This window comes from Staurois parvus, unplaced genomic scaffold, assembly GCF_062004578.1.
Source record: "Staurois parvus isolate SC_StPar_1 unplaced genomic scaffold, SC_StPar_1.0 ptg000556l, whole genome shotgun sequence".
In the NCBI taxonomy this organism is placed as follows: domain Eukaryota; kingdom Metazoa; phylum Chordata; class Amphibia; order Anura; family Ranidae; genus Staurois; species Staurois parvus.
Window position 1 is genome coordinate 2,841,791 of NW_028318352.1, and position 18,242 is coordinate 2,860,032.

Here is an 18,242-nt window from a genome sequence, read left to right on the forward strand (position 1 = left end):
TGAATAGTTTTTTACTCTCTGGGTTACCCTTCGTGTTCTAGTTTGTTAGAAATACTGGAAAGGAATGCAAACTTCTTATTTATGTTCTATTCCGAACAGCAGATTTCTGGCCTAATTTTGAATGAGATTTCTGCACTGCTTATTTTGCCAAACGACCCTTGGAATGTCAATATTGGAGATTATAGCCAATGCATTCCTGACTCTATGATAAATAATGCTTAAAAGAAAAAGATAATAATTGAGGCTGTGGTTGCTGACCTTTTCTTCTGAAAAATTGCCTGGTCTTTCAAATGGCTTTGGTTGGTGATTCAAAATGTATTAAAGAGGAGCTGAACTTTGGAAGCTGTGTCCCTCAAAAAAGGAGAGGGTAATGGACTGGTTACCAGTATTGCCTGTGGTTACCTTGCAGCTGATCTTTCCCCAATTATCAGCGTACCATGGTTCGTTCTGAACTATGTCTCTGTATGGAGGTGGTCATCTTAGTAGGGCAGGGCTTTGCTTCATCGTGTCAGTCTCCAGCAAGCAGAACAATGAGTATATTAACAATATCACTCACATACCAGAAAGTGCACTGCCATTTTTCAGGAGGAAATCAAGACAAAAGGTACATTTTTTCAGGGTACTGTCCAGACACAGTTAACATTTCTACCTATACCACAGAAAATATTCATTTTTTGAGTTTAAATCCGCTTTACTGCCAGACATATAAGGCAGGCAAATAATTATGCAGCTCCCAAGTTTCTCTAACTATAGGTTTACTTTACCCTCGGTTCACAATATTGCGAGCCGTTCAGCCTGTGTTTGCTCGAGCACGGCAGCCCATTTATTTGAATTGGCTGTTGTGACATGTTTCCCCCCGGAAAAAGGTGCATGCACCTTTCTGAAAACACGGCCACAGGGAAACCGCATGGTGTTTTTGACCATGCAATTTCCCTGTGGTTCCCACACCCGCAATCGTGTGGGCTGAGATGGGTGGGGGTGCCATTCAGAATGAATGGCAGTCCCATGCATCGCACAAGAGCAGCGCAATACGACTGCAAATGCAGGAATAGGTGCAAGTCCTGTATCTGTATGATTCATGTATCATTTACTTCCTGAAATCCATCTGCCCTTAGTTCAGGCATAGGCTGAGCTGAGAACGCTCCCTACTCTCTTGAAGACTGCTGGCATGTATGACATCATTTGCCTAGACATGGAAACCAGAGAGTAACTAAAAAAATTAAAAAAAAAAAAGTTTAAAACAAGCAAATATAATATACTTTCCTATCTATTTAGTAATAAGGATTCAGAATAGTCCATGTTGATTGCGAAAGTGAAGTTCCCCTTTAAGGCTGAAGTCATACAAGAGCTTTTACTGTTGCAGGTGAAACACTTGTAGTGCTACTAAAAATAGCAAAAGCTAAACAGTCCTAGACTGTTTGGCTTTTCTTCTTCCTACATGTTCTAATGCTACCTATGGGGAATGAATCTGCCTGGAACACTGGATATTTTGAGCGAATCCATCTAACTCTGTGTCTTAGGGGGCAAGCCTGGTAAGGTGATTTGTGCATGGGGGAAGGATCACACTGCTGAGAAGGGAGCAAAGGAGAGTTGGTTTTGCACTAATTAATGTGAGCATCACTTAATTATTGGTGTACACATATTACACTATTGTTTTGTGAAAAATAATTGCTACAGGAGGCTGGCAAGATTTTGAGCAGCATCTTAGGAACACCACGGTGATGTACGTTTGGGAATTTGTGTTTTCCAATGTATGAAGAAAACAAATAGAGAAGACATGGAGAATAAAAGCTATGTTGGACCCATGTATCTGGATAGGGATCAATGGATCTGGTAAGAGCCTGGGATATTGAACATAAGCAGACTTGTTGAATAAAGGAGTTTGCTATAATAGCACTGGATGATGTGGACTAAATTTGTTTAACATCCACCAGGGGGCGATGTGGATTAATCTGGCTAATGTGAAATTCATTGTTTGGTGTGCTTGATAATAATATAAGAACATCTCAGTTATTTATTGCTGTATGTGCCTTCCTTTGGGAACAATTCCCTAAAATCCTTTCTGTGGTCATTGTTATACAGAGTAAGAAAAGCAGCCATTTATTCTAATGTGGTGGGATCTACTTAGGGGGACATTCTTTTATTAAAGGACTTGTCAAAGAACGACTCCTGTCTTTTTTCACACTACATTTTTTTTTTTTTTTTGTGAATGGATAGCGATACCATGTACTCCATACTCATTCATGTGGAGGGGGGCTGGGATCTGGGGGCCCTTCCAGATTCCAATAAGCCCCCTGCCCGCAGACCCCCACAACCACAGCCCAGGGTTGTGGGGAAGAGGCCCTTGTCCCCATCAATATGGGGACAAGGTGCTTTGGGGGGAGCTCCCCTACCCCAAAGCACCCCCCCCATGTTGAGAGCATGTGGCCTGGTATAGTTCAGGAGGGGAGGGGGCGCTCGCTTGACACCCCCCCCCCTTTCCCGACCTGCGGGGATGCATGCTCGGATAAGGGTCTGGTATGGATCTTGGGGGGAACCCCACGCCATTTTTTTCTTTATTTTGGCGTGGGCTTCCCCTCAAAATCCATACCAGACCCGAAGGGCTTGGTATGGATGGGAGGGGGACCCCACGCCATTTTTTAAAATTATTTTTTAATTGCAGGCAATTCTTTCTTTTACATTCAGCTGTCAGTGGGCATCCCGTTGACAGCTGAAACATTAATGCATGCTTTTCACTACTAAAATACCACGACTTGATAATATAACTCATGCAGTATTTTAGTAGCCTTTTTTAGTGAATTTATACAAGTACCTGAAAGAAAGAAGAATTCACTATTTTTCAGTGCATTCTGGGCATTTGGGAAGGTCTCCTAAACGCAAACATGCATAAATGCAGTATGCAAACGCGGACAAACTGGCGTTTTTTAACCTACGTTTCCCAGCAGTCAGTTTCCATCGTTCAGAAGCGTTTTCCAAACACCCTGTGTACATGAGCCCTAAGACAGCATGCTGACCAAAAGTAAAGTGTGCTGCATACAAAAAGACCATAAAGATCAATTCGTAAGATAGGGTATAATACAAACAGGGATAACGGATCAGGGAAAACCAATTACATATAAATTGAAAAGCATACATCTTGGGACAAAGCAAAGTGCGAGGGGGAGTACGGCAGCGCAAAAAAAAAAAAAAAAAGGCTGCGGATCGCTAGGATGTTGTAAGGGCAACAGGTGTAGGTATTGCCAGTAGCAGAAAAAGTAATAGAGCGATATCAGGGAAAAGCGGGAGAGCTGGAGGAGAAGCCAGCCTTGGTACCCTATGAGAAAAGAGGAAGGGGGGGGAAGAGACAAGAGGGGGTTCAGAATCAGAAGAAAAGAGCCAGAAAAAGAAGTAAAAAGGAGGGGGTTGGAAGGGCAGGTTAGGACAGAGAAAAATAGCCATCCTCTCCCGGGAAGAGCCGACAGCATGTTAGAGAGACCTGCCTCAATCATTAAGAGGCAGTAAGTTTGTTTTGGTAGGCATCCGTGTAAACAAAATATTGCCAGGGGCGCCAGGTTTCCTCTTGGTTACGTAGAGTGGCAGTAAGGTCTTCCATGTCCCTAAGTTCGTTAACCTTGGAGAACCGCATGGCTAGTGTAGGAGGATGAATGTCTTTCCATCAGAGTGGAATTCAGTCCTTTGCCGCGTTAAGCAGCTGTATAGACAAAGAAGCTTTATATTTCTTAATGGGTCTTCTCGCTAAATGCAAAAGGCAAGCCGCCGGGTCGTCCTGCAAGTCAACCGCGGTGAGTTGTTTAATAATCCCAGTTACTCCTCGCCAAAACGATTTAAGCTTCGGGTATTGCCAGAAGATATATAGGAAAAAGCCCTGATCAGTCCAGCAGACACTTGAAAATTGAGGCAAAATGGAGTGGAGCCTGGTGGGAACTCGATACCATTGAGTAACGAGTTTATAGTTAGTTTCTTGAACCTTGGTAGCCATAGAAGACTTTTGAGCAAAGTGAAGAATTTTCTCTTTCTTAGGTGGCGTGAGGGTCTTGAAGCTGCAAATCCACTCCAGAAACTCAGGGGAGGGACTACCAACCTACTAAGATCAGATGAGATGATGGTCCCAGTTGGGGTCAAGAATTTGGATAGGTGAGTCCATCCACAAGAGGAGAGGTATGGGATGATAACTGGCACATTGTGACGTGTCTTTGCCTTCCTTGGGAATAAGAGAAATATAGGCCTAGAGGGCATCCCGGAGGCATGACCTTCCCCTTAGAAAGGGAGTTAAAGGCCACCACCATACGGGGGGGGGGGGGAGAGCAGGTTGAAGCAGGCTCTAAAGTAGGACACAGTCAAACAATCTGGTCCCAGGGCTTTCTTTGGCTTTGACTAAGCAAGTGCCACCCCCAGCTCCCCAACTGTGATGGGCGCCTCTAGCTCATGGTGGGCAGCAAGAGGGAGGGTAGACATACCAGAAGCGTCAATATAGGAGGAAATCTCTGGCTGGACACCCGCTCAGGACGATATTCTACAGAGCCCTAAAAAAAAAAAAAAAAAAAAAGTTATATTCACTAGCCATAGTGTTTGATGAGGACTTCTGTCCAGCTGCTAAGGAGGTAAGGTGGGGGGTAAAGGTCCGGTTACAGGTGACTCTGAGCGCCCTGGCCCGAAGAGTGCCGGGTTTGTTAAAGAACTCGCACATAGTACGATGCGACCATGCCATCTTTTCCTTGACTTTGGAGAACAGAAGGGAATTTCGTTCCTCCCGAGTCTTAAGGAGTTCCTTATATGTAGCTTTCACCAGGGTAGCTTTATGGGAGCCCTCCAGGTGTCAAAGGTGTGCTAAGAGGATGTCAACCTGAAGAGAACGAGCCCACTAAAGGTCGCCACTTAACTGCCATCAGCGAGCCACAAATGACAGATTTATGGGCTTCCCAAAAGCACGCAAGGGCTGTCTACAAAGTTTGAATTAAGTTTGAAATAATCAAAAAGAGCATGGTCAATGGATGCCCTAATCTCTGATGATTGCAGCAATGGCTCATTCAGATGCCAGGAGGGTGGGCCACGGGTAGTGGGGCCTAACTGTAGGTCTAAGTATACGGGAACATGATCCGAGTTATCTCACCTACGCGCATCGACCGAACCATAGACATATCCTTCTGTTGGACCAGAATATAGTCGAGGCGTGAATTTATGTGGTGTACTGTGGAGTAGAGAGAATAATCCCTGGCCTGGGGGTGGGTTATGCTTCAAGGGTCAACTAGGTGCAAAAGATGGAGCTCGGCTTTGAGGCACTTGAGACAGGAAAAGGAAAGATGTGATGTACCCCTGGCGACATCCAGGAGGGGATCCACTGCAAAATTCAGGTTGCCCCCAACCACCAGGGTCTCCTCCATAAAAGCAAGCAATGCTGGGATCAGACTCTTCAAAACGGTGAGATGTTGGACATTAGGAAAATAGATATTGGCGAGGGTAACGGGAGACGAGCTAATCTTGCCATTGACGAATAGGAATGTACCCAGCGGGTCCTGATGCATCACGAAAAAAGACCAAGGGACAGTTCTGGCCAGTAATACTAATCCCCTTCACCCTCGGAATAGGAGACGGGCAATTATAGGCCCGGAGAGTGGTTCTCACCTCTTATCTTTCTTTTCCAATTCTTAAAAAAAGAGAAAAAAAAGTTTGTCAAACAAATGCATATTTCTCTGTTGTATATGAGGAGGTGTACTTTGGATAAAAACAGATTATGTTTAATAGTTAGTTTATGCACAACTCACATGGGCAGCATTTTTTTTTTTTAAAGACATGCTTCAATTCCTGATAAGAGTCCTGATAGAATGTGACAGTTTGTCAGTTTTCATTTCCAAGCAGTGCACTCAAAAACAAATCAACAGCAAAAGATCTATCTCAATACATATACAGTAGGTAAAATAAGTATTGAACTCGTCACCATTTTTCTCAGTAAATATATTTCTAAATATGCTATTGACATGAAATTTTCACCACATGAAAATTCACCACAACCCATGTAATCCATACATACAAAGAAACCAAAACAAATAAGTTCAGAAATTAAGTTATGTGTAATAAAATGGAATGACACAGGGAACAGGTATTGAACATGCTAACTGAAATTTAATTCTTTGTACAAAATCCTTTGTTGGTAATGAGAGCTTCAAGATACTTCCTGTATGGAGAAACTAGTTGCATGCATTGATCAGGTGTGATTTTGGCCCATTCTTCCACACAGTCTTCATATCTTGAAGGTTCTGTGGGCCTCTTCTATGAACTATGATCTTTAGTTCTTTCCATAAATTTTCTATTGGATTCAAGTCAAGTGATTGGCAGGGCCATTCTGGCAGCTTTATTTTCTCTCTTTGAAACCAAGAGAGTTTCCTTGGCTTTGTGTTTGGGATCATTGTCTTGCTGAAATGTGCACTCTCGTTTCATCTTCATCATCCTGGTAGATGGCAGCAATTTTTATCAAGAATGTCTTGGTACATTTTTCCATTCATCCTTCCCTCAATGATACGGAATTTGCCAGTACCATATGATGAAAAACATCCCACTCGATATTCCCACCTCCAAACTTCACTGTTGGTATGGTGTGTTTTGGGGTGATGTGCAATGCCATTTGACCACCAAACATGGTGTGTATTATGGCATTCAAAGAGTTCAATTGTGTTCTCATCTGACCAGATTATATTCTCCAAGTATTTCACAGCCTTGTCTAAATGTTGTGCAACAAACTTTAAACGAGCTCCAACATGCTTTTTTTCAGCAAAGCAGTCTTGCATGGTGAGCGTGCATACAGGCCATGGTGGTTGAGTGCATTACTTATTCTTTTATGTGAAACAATTGTACCTGCTAATTCCAAGTCTTTATGAAGCTCTCCATAGGTGGTCCTTGGCCCTTTGACAACTCTTCTGATAATTCTTTTCACTTCTTTTGTCAGAAAACTTGCGAGGAGCACCTGGTTGCGGCCGTTTTATAGTGAAATGATGTTCTTTCCACTTCTGGGTTATGGCCCCAACAGTGCTCACTGGAACATTGAGAAGTTTAGAAATCCTTCTATAACCAATGCAATCAGTATGTTTTGCAACAATAAGGTTGCGAAGGTCTTGAGAGAGCTCTTTGCTTTTACCCATTATGAGAGATTTCTTGTGTGACACCTTGGTAATGAGAAAACATTGTATAGGCCATCAGTTGAGACTGAACCAGCTGATATTAATTTGCACTGACAAGGGGCAGGATTGCTAATTACTGATAGATTTTAGCTGGTGTCTTGCCTGTCCATACCTTTTTGCACCTCCCTTTCTTCATGTGTTGAACACGTTTTCACTGTGTCATTCGTTTTGGTTTCTTTGTGTATGTATGGATAGCACAGGTTGTTACTGACGTGGTGAAAATTTCATTTCAATAGCACCTTTAGAAATCTATTTACCGAGAAAAATAGTGATGTGTTTCAATACTTATTTTACCTGCTGTATTTATGAATCTTGTGTTATTACACAGAATTTATATTGTGCCAACATTTTGGGCAGCACTGTTCAAAATAAAGGGAGACAGAATGTTTACAATACAATTTGATGCAAAGTGAGAGGAAGGCTCTCTTTAGTTCAATGGTGGGTATTTACCTGCTGCAAGGATTCCCAATAAATCCCACTACGAGTGTCTGATTATGCAAATGTGGCCATAGTTCTTTGGTAATCCAAAAACTGCACTTGTGGTCTGGAAACAAGCTCATATGGGGGAACCTAACTGTAAACATGGTACAGATTCCAACCTTGGTGAAAGAGTTGCCTTGCACATGCAAGCTGGAATTGAGTTATAAACAACTGAATAAATTATAATCTATTGTATATGTGTAATACTTTGTGTGAAATCTTTAAAACAGAATTTATTAAACAATGTGGGATGTTTACTTTCATATCTTCTCATGAGTACTGCTCTGATGGTGATGGGTGGAGAATTTCTTTGAGGATCCCTGATGATTTAGAGGAGTACCAACAGGAGTGATGTGTCCCTGATGCTGTCTTTATCCATGAGCTCTATATGACTTTTCTTTAATTAGAGGATCATTTAGTGTTGGTAAACCCACGTCTGTTTCATTGGTGGTGGTTCCAGCACAGACTTTTATACATCTTTGTGGTGGAGAACTGACTTTGGATTGTGATTTTACATTCATGCACATTATAGAGGACTTTTCTTTAGCACGTGGACTTTTGGTGATTTATCTGGATTTTTGGATATAATTTCTGATTAACGTTTGTTTACTTTGAAAGACTATTAGAGCACATTTGTTAAAATTTTTGCATATTTGCTTCACATTTTTCAAGCACAGCTAATATTTTAAAAAAAGTTATATTCTCTATGACAAATATCTCATAGTGGAGCTGCAGCTCTTTAATAATTTTTCATTTTTACACACAAGTGCCGTTTCTTTGTTTTGCAGGAAATATTAATATTGAATTATTGGACAAAACAATATAATGCTTCATCTCTCCAAAAGGCAGTTACCAGAGCATTCTCCAGTGGCGACATCACACACCCAGGGCCTTACAAAGTTTCTGGGTAGATGAGGGCTTCTGATGACTCTCACCACTTTTAGTATTAGCTTAAAAATAGATCCTCCCAAAAGTCACATCAAACAAAGCAACAATCCATGAATGTTTCCACATCTGAAATGATTGGTATGCAAGTCAGGAAAGGAGAAGCCTGAATTCAGTTACACTGCAGTTCCCCAATTCCGATTGCATCACATAATGAGCTTTTAGGTCCTCACAAAGAACACCGGTGAAAACTTATGGGAAAACTACTATGCACCATCTGGGTAAGATTCATAATAAACCTGCGTGCACTTGTTTGGTTGTGCTTTTCACTGTCGGTTGCAATACCATCTACACAATGAATGCAACAATTAACAGAACTGTTCCATACAAGACTAGCTTTCCTATTACTGATGGGGACTGGTGGTCACTGCTGACTGAAAATGCGCTTTCCATTGTAGCTGGCCTGTTCTCTGAACCCATAACACATTTTTGAAGGAAAAAAAAAAGAAACAAACACAAGCTACACATTTATTTCTGGCTACATTTAGTGCTTAGGAGATTTCGGTTTTACACTGAACCTCATTGTATGTTTTTCAGCACCTGTCCATTACCATTGGTAGTTTTATGTGTGCCAATCACAATGATGTCAGAAAATGAATCATCTGTCATAGCACTCCCCTAACAGTTATGTTGGCTCTAGGAGATGATCTGGTGATTGCACAGTTGTACAATAACATCACTGTGGTAACCTTGTAAAACAGGTGGTGTAGTAGAGGTCCAATAACGTATCCATTGAAAATACATAAACAGGTCACCCTAAATAAGATCAAAACAATTCATAGATCCCAAGATATGGGCAGCTAAAGACTTTTGTAGTGAATGCAAAGCTGGGCTTCCCACAGTCCACCTCTGTGTCTCTATTTTGGTAAACAAGGCTGCGTATCACATTAAAGGACTAACAGGTAAGTAGGGCATTTACAATAACAGAAAAAGTAGAAACCTGCATATATATTCAACGTCATAATTCTCAGGATCTACTGATTATTTACACGTAGATTTCACTGCCGTAACCTCTACTTTTTTTTTTCCATGATGTGCTCAACTGAAACTGCTGAGGACTGTAACAAGTATACTGAAAAGGAGAATTTCTACATCATTTCCTAGAAACAACATTCATCATCCATCATCATCCATAAAAAACAAGTCTCAGGGCTGTTATCAATAAATCAATAATTTATTCATCTAAAAAAGTGTGTAAAAGTATAGACCTTTTTGTTCACAAGGTATATATGAAGCACATTTATACTGAAGAATCTTTAACTTTTAATTTCTTGTTTTTCTTTTTCTTATCAAAGTTTTAGTTTTTTTTTTTTTTTTTCTGAGTGTGAGGTACCAGAGGCGGGATTAAAATTTCTTTTGGAACTCCAAAAAAATTTTTTTTCTCCATTTTTTGTTTTCCATCTGTTGGGGTTCTAATTTCCCATCTTCATTTTTTTCTTACGGCTATTTATAGATATTTGTAAATGTGTATATATATATATTTATATATATTTATATATACTTTATCTATAAAATGGAAAAAACACAGCCGGTAAATGCTTTAAAAAAATTAGGTTCATTGAGAAATGTACAACTTTTACAATTTTTAAAAAGACCGATATATATTTCTATATACAAATACATTATATTTTAGCCTTTGTCACAGATCAGATTTCTCCCGTTTACAGGTGAAAATTTTTACGTAAAGTTCTTTTTGTCTGTTATTTAAAAGCACTACATGTACATGGAAAATTAGACTGGATGTCGGTTGATGTTGTCCAGGAGACATCCCAAACTTTTCTTCTGTCATTTTTAAATAAAATAGCAATTTCTTGCTTTTCATCTCAGTAAATCTGCCCCGACAAAACCCCATTTTCTTTAAATAGTAAATGACTGTGCATAAATCACATACATACATACATGTTTATATATATATATATATATATATATATATATATATATATATATAAAATCTGTACAAGATAAACGGATTTGGAAAGAGCTGCCTGTATGTTTCATGCTGTGTATTGGACTGTTTGTGATCTTAGTCACATGAACAAAAGGACTGTGAAGAGCATATGAAAACCATTTCATTGTATCAGCTTCTCTTAGTATAAGCTCTGCAATAAGCTGCTGTCATTCCCAGTATATTAAAGACGCTCAGCTGCTGTCAGGTGGAACTAATTTTGATATGTTCATAAGGACACCAATGTATAAATGCCAATCACTTCTTTCATGCCTTGATTGCTGTTTTGGGAATCATGTAAATGGGTATATACACTTGATGCAGGATCTTGCTGGCAGCAAGTTCCTGTGTAAAAAGTCACCTATATGCATCTAGCATTTGTGCAGCGTTTACATGTGTTTACCGTACATGGACCCTATTGGCTACCACTCACGGCCAACATGTAAATATCAACAAATATGAAGCCAGCACTACCATCGCTGATTACACTGAATGACTGAAGGCCAAGCTCATTCTGCGCATGAGCCACTGCCACATGAATGACCCTGACATGGGGGTGTAAACATCAATAGTGTGTAATCAGAAGTGGCAATGCCACTGGCTACATATCGTGGTATTTACATATCAAACTGAAGCAGCAGTCCATGTAAACTTTAGCACACTTACATGCAAAAAGTGCAACAAATGCTCCATACACAAGACCATGAAAGATGTGGTTCTAACTCCCCCCACCTTGCTGCAGCAGGAATTTCAGTCCTACAACCTCCATGTAAAGCTGCACAAAAAAGTGGAAGAACACCTTGGAAAAGTCAGAGGAGTTTATAACTCCGATGCAGAGATCTCACATGCAACATCCAAAGATGTGAAAAAACCAGCAGGTGACTAACCAGCAACTACCCAAAAGTGATTAGCTTTAACAGGAATGAACTTTGGATTCGATTTAGTAGTATTGCATACTCATAAAAGGCTCTAAAGCAATCCAAAATCTGCCACATAATAAAATAGCATACTTTCAATTTCAGATAATAACACAGTAAATACATCTTTTCATTAAAATTTTCTTTCACCAGAAACAAGGAAAAAACCTGAAGTGATCATCTTGTACCAACAATAAATAAAACAAACGGCAAAACAAATACTGGAAGGAATGAAAAAACTGTAGAGTTATGAAAATCAGTCATTTCACCCATTTGCCCTGTGTAAACATATTAAGCACAGTGAGCAAAAATAAAAAGACAGCCATAAAAGACTGTTGCCTGAAGCCTGCCAAGCTGCCAGTAATGGCTGCTACATTTAAACTCCAGGACTAACACAAATGTGATAACGATGATTGAAGTTCAAGCAGTTGATAAAATAACCTCTACATTATACTGTTAAAACTGGAAAGACTTGGATGAAGAAAGGCTCCCGTTTTACTTTGCAACAACAAGGCTAATTAGAGGATCAGAAAACCCAAGTTCAGCATTGGCCGACTATTCTATTTGTATAGCTGCTTGTGCACTTTTAGCCCAATTTCCACCATGATAGAACTTCTAGTGGAAACAATACTTACACAAGCTTGGTATTTATGTGAAAAAAGATTTGGCACAAAAATGACTGCTTGTACTGTCTGCCATATTGCTATCTAATAACTGCTCAGGCAATATATACACAGCAAATCACAGTTGAAGGAGGAACAGAGCCTGGAATCTGTTTCAAGGAAGTTTTTTTTTTTTTTTCGTTTTAAAAAATCCCACAGACCTGCAGCTGGATTCTGCAGCAAAATTGTGCTTTAAGAAGCTGATACAATAACTGCACAGGCAGTACAAAGTGCTATATAACTCATGTGCACCTGAAGATACAGATTCAATAGGACTATGCCCTGTGCTATACCTGTTCATAAACATGTTATCTGTACTTGTTCATTATGTAAGTCAGGGCATTCACTATAGCTAGATCACAAGAAACTGCATTGCTTTCCCAACAGTTTGCTTCCAATCTCTATGCTGTAAAACACAGCATCTTAAATGTAATAGTTTAGAGCAGTTTTCCACAGAATTAGCTTCCATGAATGCCCATGCATACTGCTAGCAGCACAAACAATAGCTTCAGTTGCATTTCTTCACTGATGTAGTACACCAACAGGTCCTACAGCAAGGACTGAGCACAGCAATCACAGGGCATCCCAACTGCTGGATGAAGATCTTCAGATGTCCTTTTGTGTAGCCAGGATGATTGTTCAGAGAATGTCCATTACCATGTTGTACATCTGTGTGAGCACCGTGAAGTGAACAGGTAGACATGACGTCCGGTCCTGGGTGGCCGGGTTACAGGTCAGCCATGAAAGGGCGTTATACTGCTCAAGAACAAACCTAAGAAAAGTAGCAATTTTACAATGGTTATTACTACTAAAAATTGCAAAAATGATACTAATACAAATTCAAGTTATTGTTCTTAGAATAGCCAAATTACTACAGCACTACATAGAAATTATGAACACACAAGACATTTACTGTGATCTGCTTATACTTGTAGTGCCGCTCTAAGCAAAAAAGGAACATGTATATTGTCCTGCTGGTGCTAAGGGATGGGGTGCCATCATGAAATATCACCATCCAGTAGTGTGTAGTATACTTAGAAAAATTGCTGCTCTCCCAGTCCAGTCTGTGTTAACATGTGAGATGGCCTCAGTCTTACACCACTTTACAAGCCATGCCCTCTGACATGTTTTGCCCCATCCACCAGGGCTTAGTTTTTATGATTAAGCCCCGGTGGGCAAGGCGAAACATTTCAGAGGACATGGCCTGTGGAGTGGTGTAAGACTGAGGCCATCTCACATGGTTACACAGACTGGACAAGGAGAGTGGCGATTTTTCCAAGTGCACAAGAAACTGTGTTTCAACGTGCATTAAGAATAACTGAAAAGATCGGATGTTGATTCTACCCTTCAAGGATAGATTTAGAACAACTAAGTCTATTAGCTTACTCAGAGCAGCAACTCAAAGCAATCAAGAGAAAGTCTAATTGATTTGGTTCCAGTAATCTAAAATCTGATTGGTCACCATACCTCAGCTGCATTGTAGATTAAAACCTTTTTTTGGAGTACATCACAGGAAACAAGGCACTTCACAATTATGGCTACCGGGGTTATGCTGCCACCTTCAGGTAAACACTGGTCCAAATACGGCACTCTGGCATAACCCTTCCCAGATTAGTTAGGCCTTTTATTTTGTGGCATGCAATGAGGAAGAGACAAAGATGGGAAAGATTCCTGTATCCTGTACTGTAGTCTAAGAAATGGATTCTACAGGCAAGTCAAAAATCCAATTTTTTGGCTTACATGGAAAATCTGTTTCTTAGACTACAGCACAGGACACAGCCAGATTCAGAGGCAAATGGGTTATATCCAAGTACCTGAGGTTATTGGACACTGGCAAAAAAAAAAAAGAAAAGCTGTGAGGACCCCTATATAACCTTTCCTGCCCCTAGCAATCATCACTTCTGTAGCAAGCAATCAACAACTGCAGAGAGGAGGGTGGCTGTACTGTACTCCCAAGAAACGGATTTAACAGGTAAGTAAAAAATCCCATCTTCTTATTCATACAGTACAGGACAGAGATATTCAGAGATGATTGGGTCGTCCCAATGCACTAGTAATGAGAGGAGGATAAAATGGCAACACTACCAGCCATACAACATACTTCTCACAATGAAAACAAAAAAGGCCAGACTCAACTCAAATAGCAACCTAAACAAACTTGATAAACATGTGAAGACCACATGGCGCTAAAAAACTTAGTATGCACTAACAGATCTAGCAGAATGGGCATTCGCTCCAAATGGAACAACCCTATCTTTCTCCATGTAAGCATGAATTGTAACCTGATTCACCTGGCAATGGTAGAAATAAATGCAGGGAGCCCCCTGCATGATTGCTCCAGGGGCACAACAAGAGAATCTGATTATCTCAGCAAGTCCATGGCTGCAAGGCAGACTAACTACTTAAACCACATCCCGAGGGTGGATCAAAGCAGGACAAAAGGATGAAGTACTATGAGATAAAGAGATGATACCACCTTAGGCAAAGAGGATACCTTAGGTTGAAGGAAAACCCTACCACTGAACTACCAAGGAAATGCTCCTTACAAGATAAGGCAGCCAAGCTCCAACACCCTCCTGGTGGAGGAGGTAGCGATCAGGAAAACCACCTTACAAGTAAGGTCAGACAAGGAGATATCCTTAAAGCAGATCTCCAACCAAAAGGGGAAGTTCTGCTTTAAGGCTTCATCCCCTGCTCCCCGTTAAGGATTGGTACCTTTGGGGAGGTACCCACTTCCACTGCGATTACCTAGGCAATCAGAAGCAGAAGTTGTCGTTCCCCATCACCCCCTATTCTTCTGGGCCACGTGACAGTTCCCAGAAGACTACAGTGCATGCGTAGTGGGCAGCAGGCTGTGAAACTGCAAGCTGTCACAGCCAGTTGCCCACACTGAAGATGCCAGCACCGGGGACACAGGATGGCCAGTGAACTAGGCCGGTGCGAGGACACAGCGGGATCGAGGGACAGGTTAATGTTTTTTAAAAGTCAGTAGCTGCTGTTTTTGTAGCTGCTGATTTTTTTTTTTTTCCCCAACTGGACCTCCACTTTAATGTGTTCATAGGGAGAAGCCTGCAGCTGTGAAAGTATCTAATTCAAGCTCCACGGAGCTACTGGAGAACATCTGGAGGGAACAACATGAGCTACCCTTGCATGAAGACCATCACCAGAGTGTAATGCCAAGGGTCATTGAAAGAAAAAGGGTAAGGGCCACAATTTGGCCCTTGATCATACTCTAGGTCAAGCACTGACCCAATCTTGACTAAAGGAATGCGAGAATCCATCCCACAGAGTACTGCAAATGACTAATCATCCACTGTTCACACCAGGTGAAAGAAGTCTTCAAGGTGGGGCGATAACATTTTTCAGATGCTGATTTTCTAGCACTTGACAGAGTATGCCCCCCTGCACATGGGATGGATTCTGTTCCGATCAGCAGAGGATCCACGCACATACGCCCTGCTGATCGAAGCAGAGTGGACAGATGATACATTCATGCCACTCAATTTATGCAGAGCAGACATGGACAGAGCCTGCTCTGCTCTATGGGTGGCCAGGAATAAAAAGATTTAGGGTGTCCACATACCATATTCTTCTTGGTCAAGCAGGTGCGATCAGAATCACCAGAAAACCTTCCACAGTTATTATGCACAAAAAGTGAGGAAAAGGCTATGGAGGAAAGGCATAGATGGGGGAAAACGTATAACCAGGGCATCTGCTGCAAATGCTTGAGGATCCCTGGAGCAGGACATAAACCTATTCAGTTTGTTGTTGAACCTGAATGCCAAGAGATCCACATTCGGGAGCCTCCCCCGCAGAACAATCTCTGCAAACAACTATGGCAGAAGGGCATATTCTGCCGGATTCTGCTGGTGAAGGCTGCAGAAGCACTCCTGCCAAATTTGTACACCTGGAATGTGCATGGTGGAGAGGGTCAGAAGTTCCAGGATGTTCACAATTTCTGTTCCCTAAACGCTCCAGAACATCTTCCCAGCTCGAAAGGCTGGCATCTATCATCTAGACCCTAAACATTAATTGAACGGTAGGATTTTCCAGTATCCAGCACATGCATAAATATCCACCATTTCATAGCTGACCCAGGCATGGGAGTCATATATAATGGCAGGTCCAAGGATCTTACATGTGCCCCATGCTGACAGGACAGAAGAGCTCTGGAATAGAACTTGGCACAGGGGACTGCATCGAAGGCGGCTACCATCTTCCCCAGTATCTTCATGCACATCCGGATTGAGGGGTGCAATGATATTACGTACTGTGCACATGAAAAACTAAGTCTGGTGGCCATGTTGTTCAAGAATCTTAGGTCGGCCATGACTGTTTTGTAGAACAGTTACACACTGCAGCAGCAAATACCTAGGAACGCACCTCCATAGCCTTTTCACATTTCAAAGTGCCTGTTATCTCAACTTAGGGACAGCAGACACCAGGCATTTACCAGAGCTGTAAATATCTAAGTTATGGCAAGATGTCTGTTAATGTCTGCTGATCCATTGTAAACAATCACAAAATGCTTCAGTTCTGTCACCCATGGTTTGTAGGACAATAAAAACCCATTAGGAATACACAGTGTGCAGTAAACTGTCTTAACCTAGGCTGATGGGTATCAAAAGGCAGTCAGGTTTGAAGAAACCTTTCCAAGATCCCTGCTCAACTCACAATAAAAAACAAAGACTACACACAAATCATGAAATCAGACAGGACCAAGACACATCAATATTAAGTATATATTTGAATGAGGAATATCATACAGAACAAATCGAATTCATATATGAATAAGCTACAGTATACAGAAGGCAAGATAGCAGTCAGATGCCTCCTGGGTGACAGGCCTATTCGAGATACCCTCTGTTTACTATCTCTGTACACGAAATTCAATGCTGAACAATCTACCAGTTACCAGAATGCAACATATTAATATCGGTATAAAACTGTGTATAAGGGAGGTTCATGATAAAGTCATAAAAACAGTGACATACCATGGCCATTCCTCAGCTGCTTAATTGGTCAGAAGGTGTCTCTCAACATACCCTTGATACCAAACAAAAGTGGACTGCAAACACATTTGACATCTCTTGAGTATTATCAAAGGAAGGAAGATCTGTCAAGTTATGAGAGCAAATATATCACCTTGCTCATTGACTGAGGCCTGCTGTATTTTTGTAAATATTTTATCTGCACCACTTTTTACCATTTCATTATAAAACCATATTTTGAAAAGAGTTAAAACTGTCTCTAAATGCCCTAATGCAAACATAAATAATCTCCATCTCTTGAAGAGAGCTATTTACATGATAAATCTCTGAATATACCTGACTGTGGTGACAGTGTGTGTACAGATGTTTATTCTAAAATTATAATTGTTATTGCTAAGCTTGTGAAATTCTTCCGCTTTTTGGTAAAAGCAGGTGGTGGCAGTTTAAAGGGTTAATTGCTTAGTTAACTTAACCCAGTGATAATCATTCTCAGGCTGCTAGCACCTAGATTTTGGACCCGAGAACTGGAGAATCTTTGAGCAGGGTGAAGCTGAAAGTTTCATGGTTCTGTATCAGTGACAGTACAGTGTGACGTTGACCAGTCATTTGTCATGATTTAGTTTCTCCACATTTGGTTCTCCAGCAGATGCATTACCTTTGTGTGTGCCAAGTCGCAGACTAAGCTTAGATTATCCAGGGGTGACAGAACCAAGGTCGACGTCTGAATTTTCAGCATCTAACAGAACCTTTTCCAGGAGCTTTACCATCTGCTGAACATTTGACATCAGTATTTGAGCCGAGTGCTGCTCGAGAAGCAGGTCATGCTGGTACTGGGGATATATGCCAGGTCTTCGACAACACCAGAACCAGTGCCATCCTTGGAAAACACTCTCGAGGCCATGGACAGGCCAAAAGGAAACACTACGAACTGATATTGGCAATACTCCATTGCTAATCCCTGAAACTGTTCGTGAGGCCAGAAAATTTGGATGTGTGGGTAGGCATCTTTAGATTTACAGAACTGAGGCTTCTGCTTAGAGCCCAAGGTTGCTGCTTTTGAAAATAACTCGTCTTGGATTCTGAAGGCGTTACCTTCTGACTAGTTATCTTTGCCTTATTCTTTAGGGGTA

At 41.1% G+C, this 18,242-nt stretch overlaps 1 protein-coding gene across 3 annotated transcripts in view; it reads right to left on the reverse strand.

The window, feature by feature from the left end:
• Positions 1-9,750: 9,750 nt before the first annotated feature.
• The window catches only part of MED13L (mediator complex subunit 13L), a 202,644-nt gene continuing 194,152 nt past the window's right edge, over positions 9,751-18,242 (reverse strand). For all 3 annotated transcript variants that reach the window (XM_089691237.1, XM_089691236.1, XM_089691235.1), the window contains exon 31: positions 9,751-12,893. In XM_089691237.1, the coding sequence (XP_089547363.1) occupies positions 12,761-12,893 (133 nt within the window). In that variant the 3' untranslated portion in view covers positions 9,751-12,760. The remainder of the gene's footprint in view (positions 12,894-18,242) is intronic.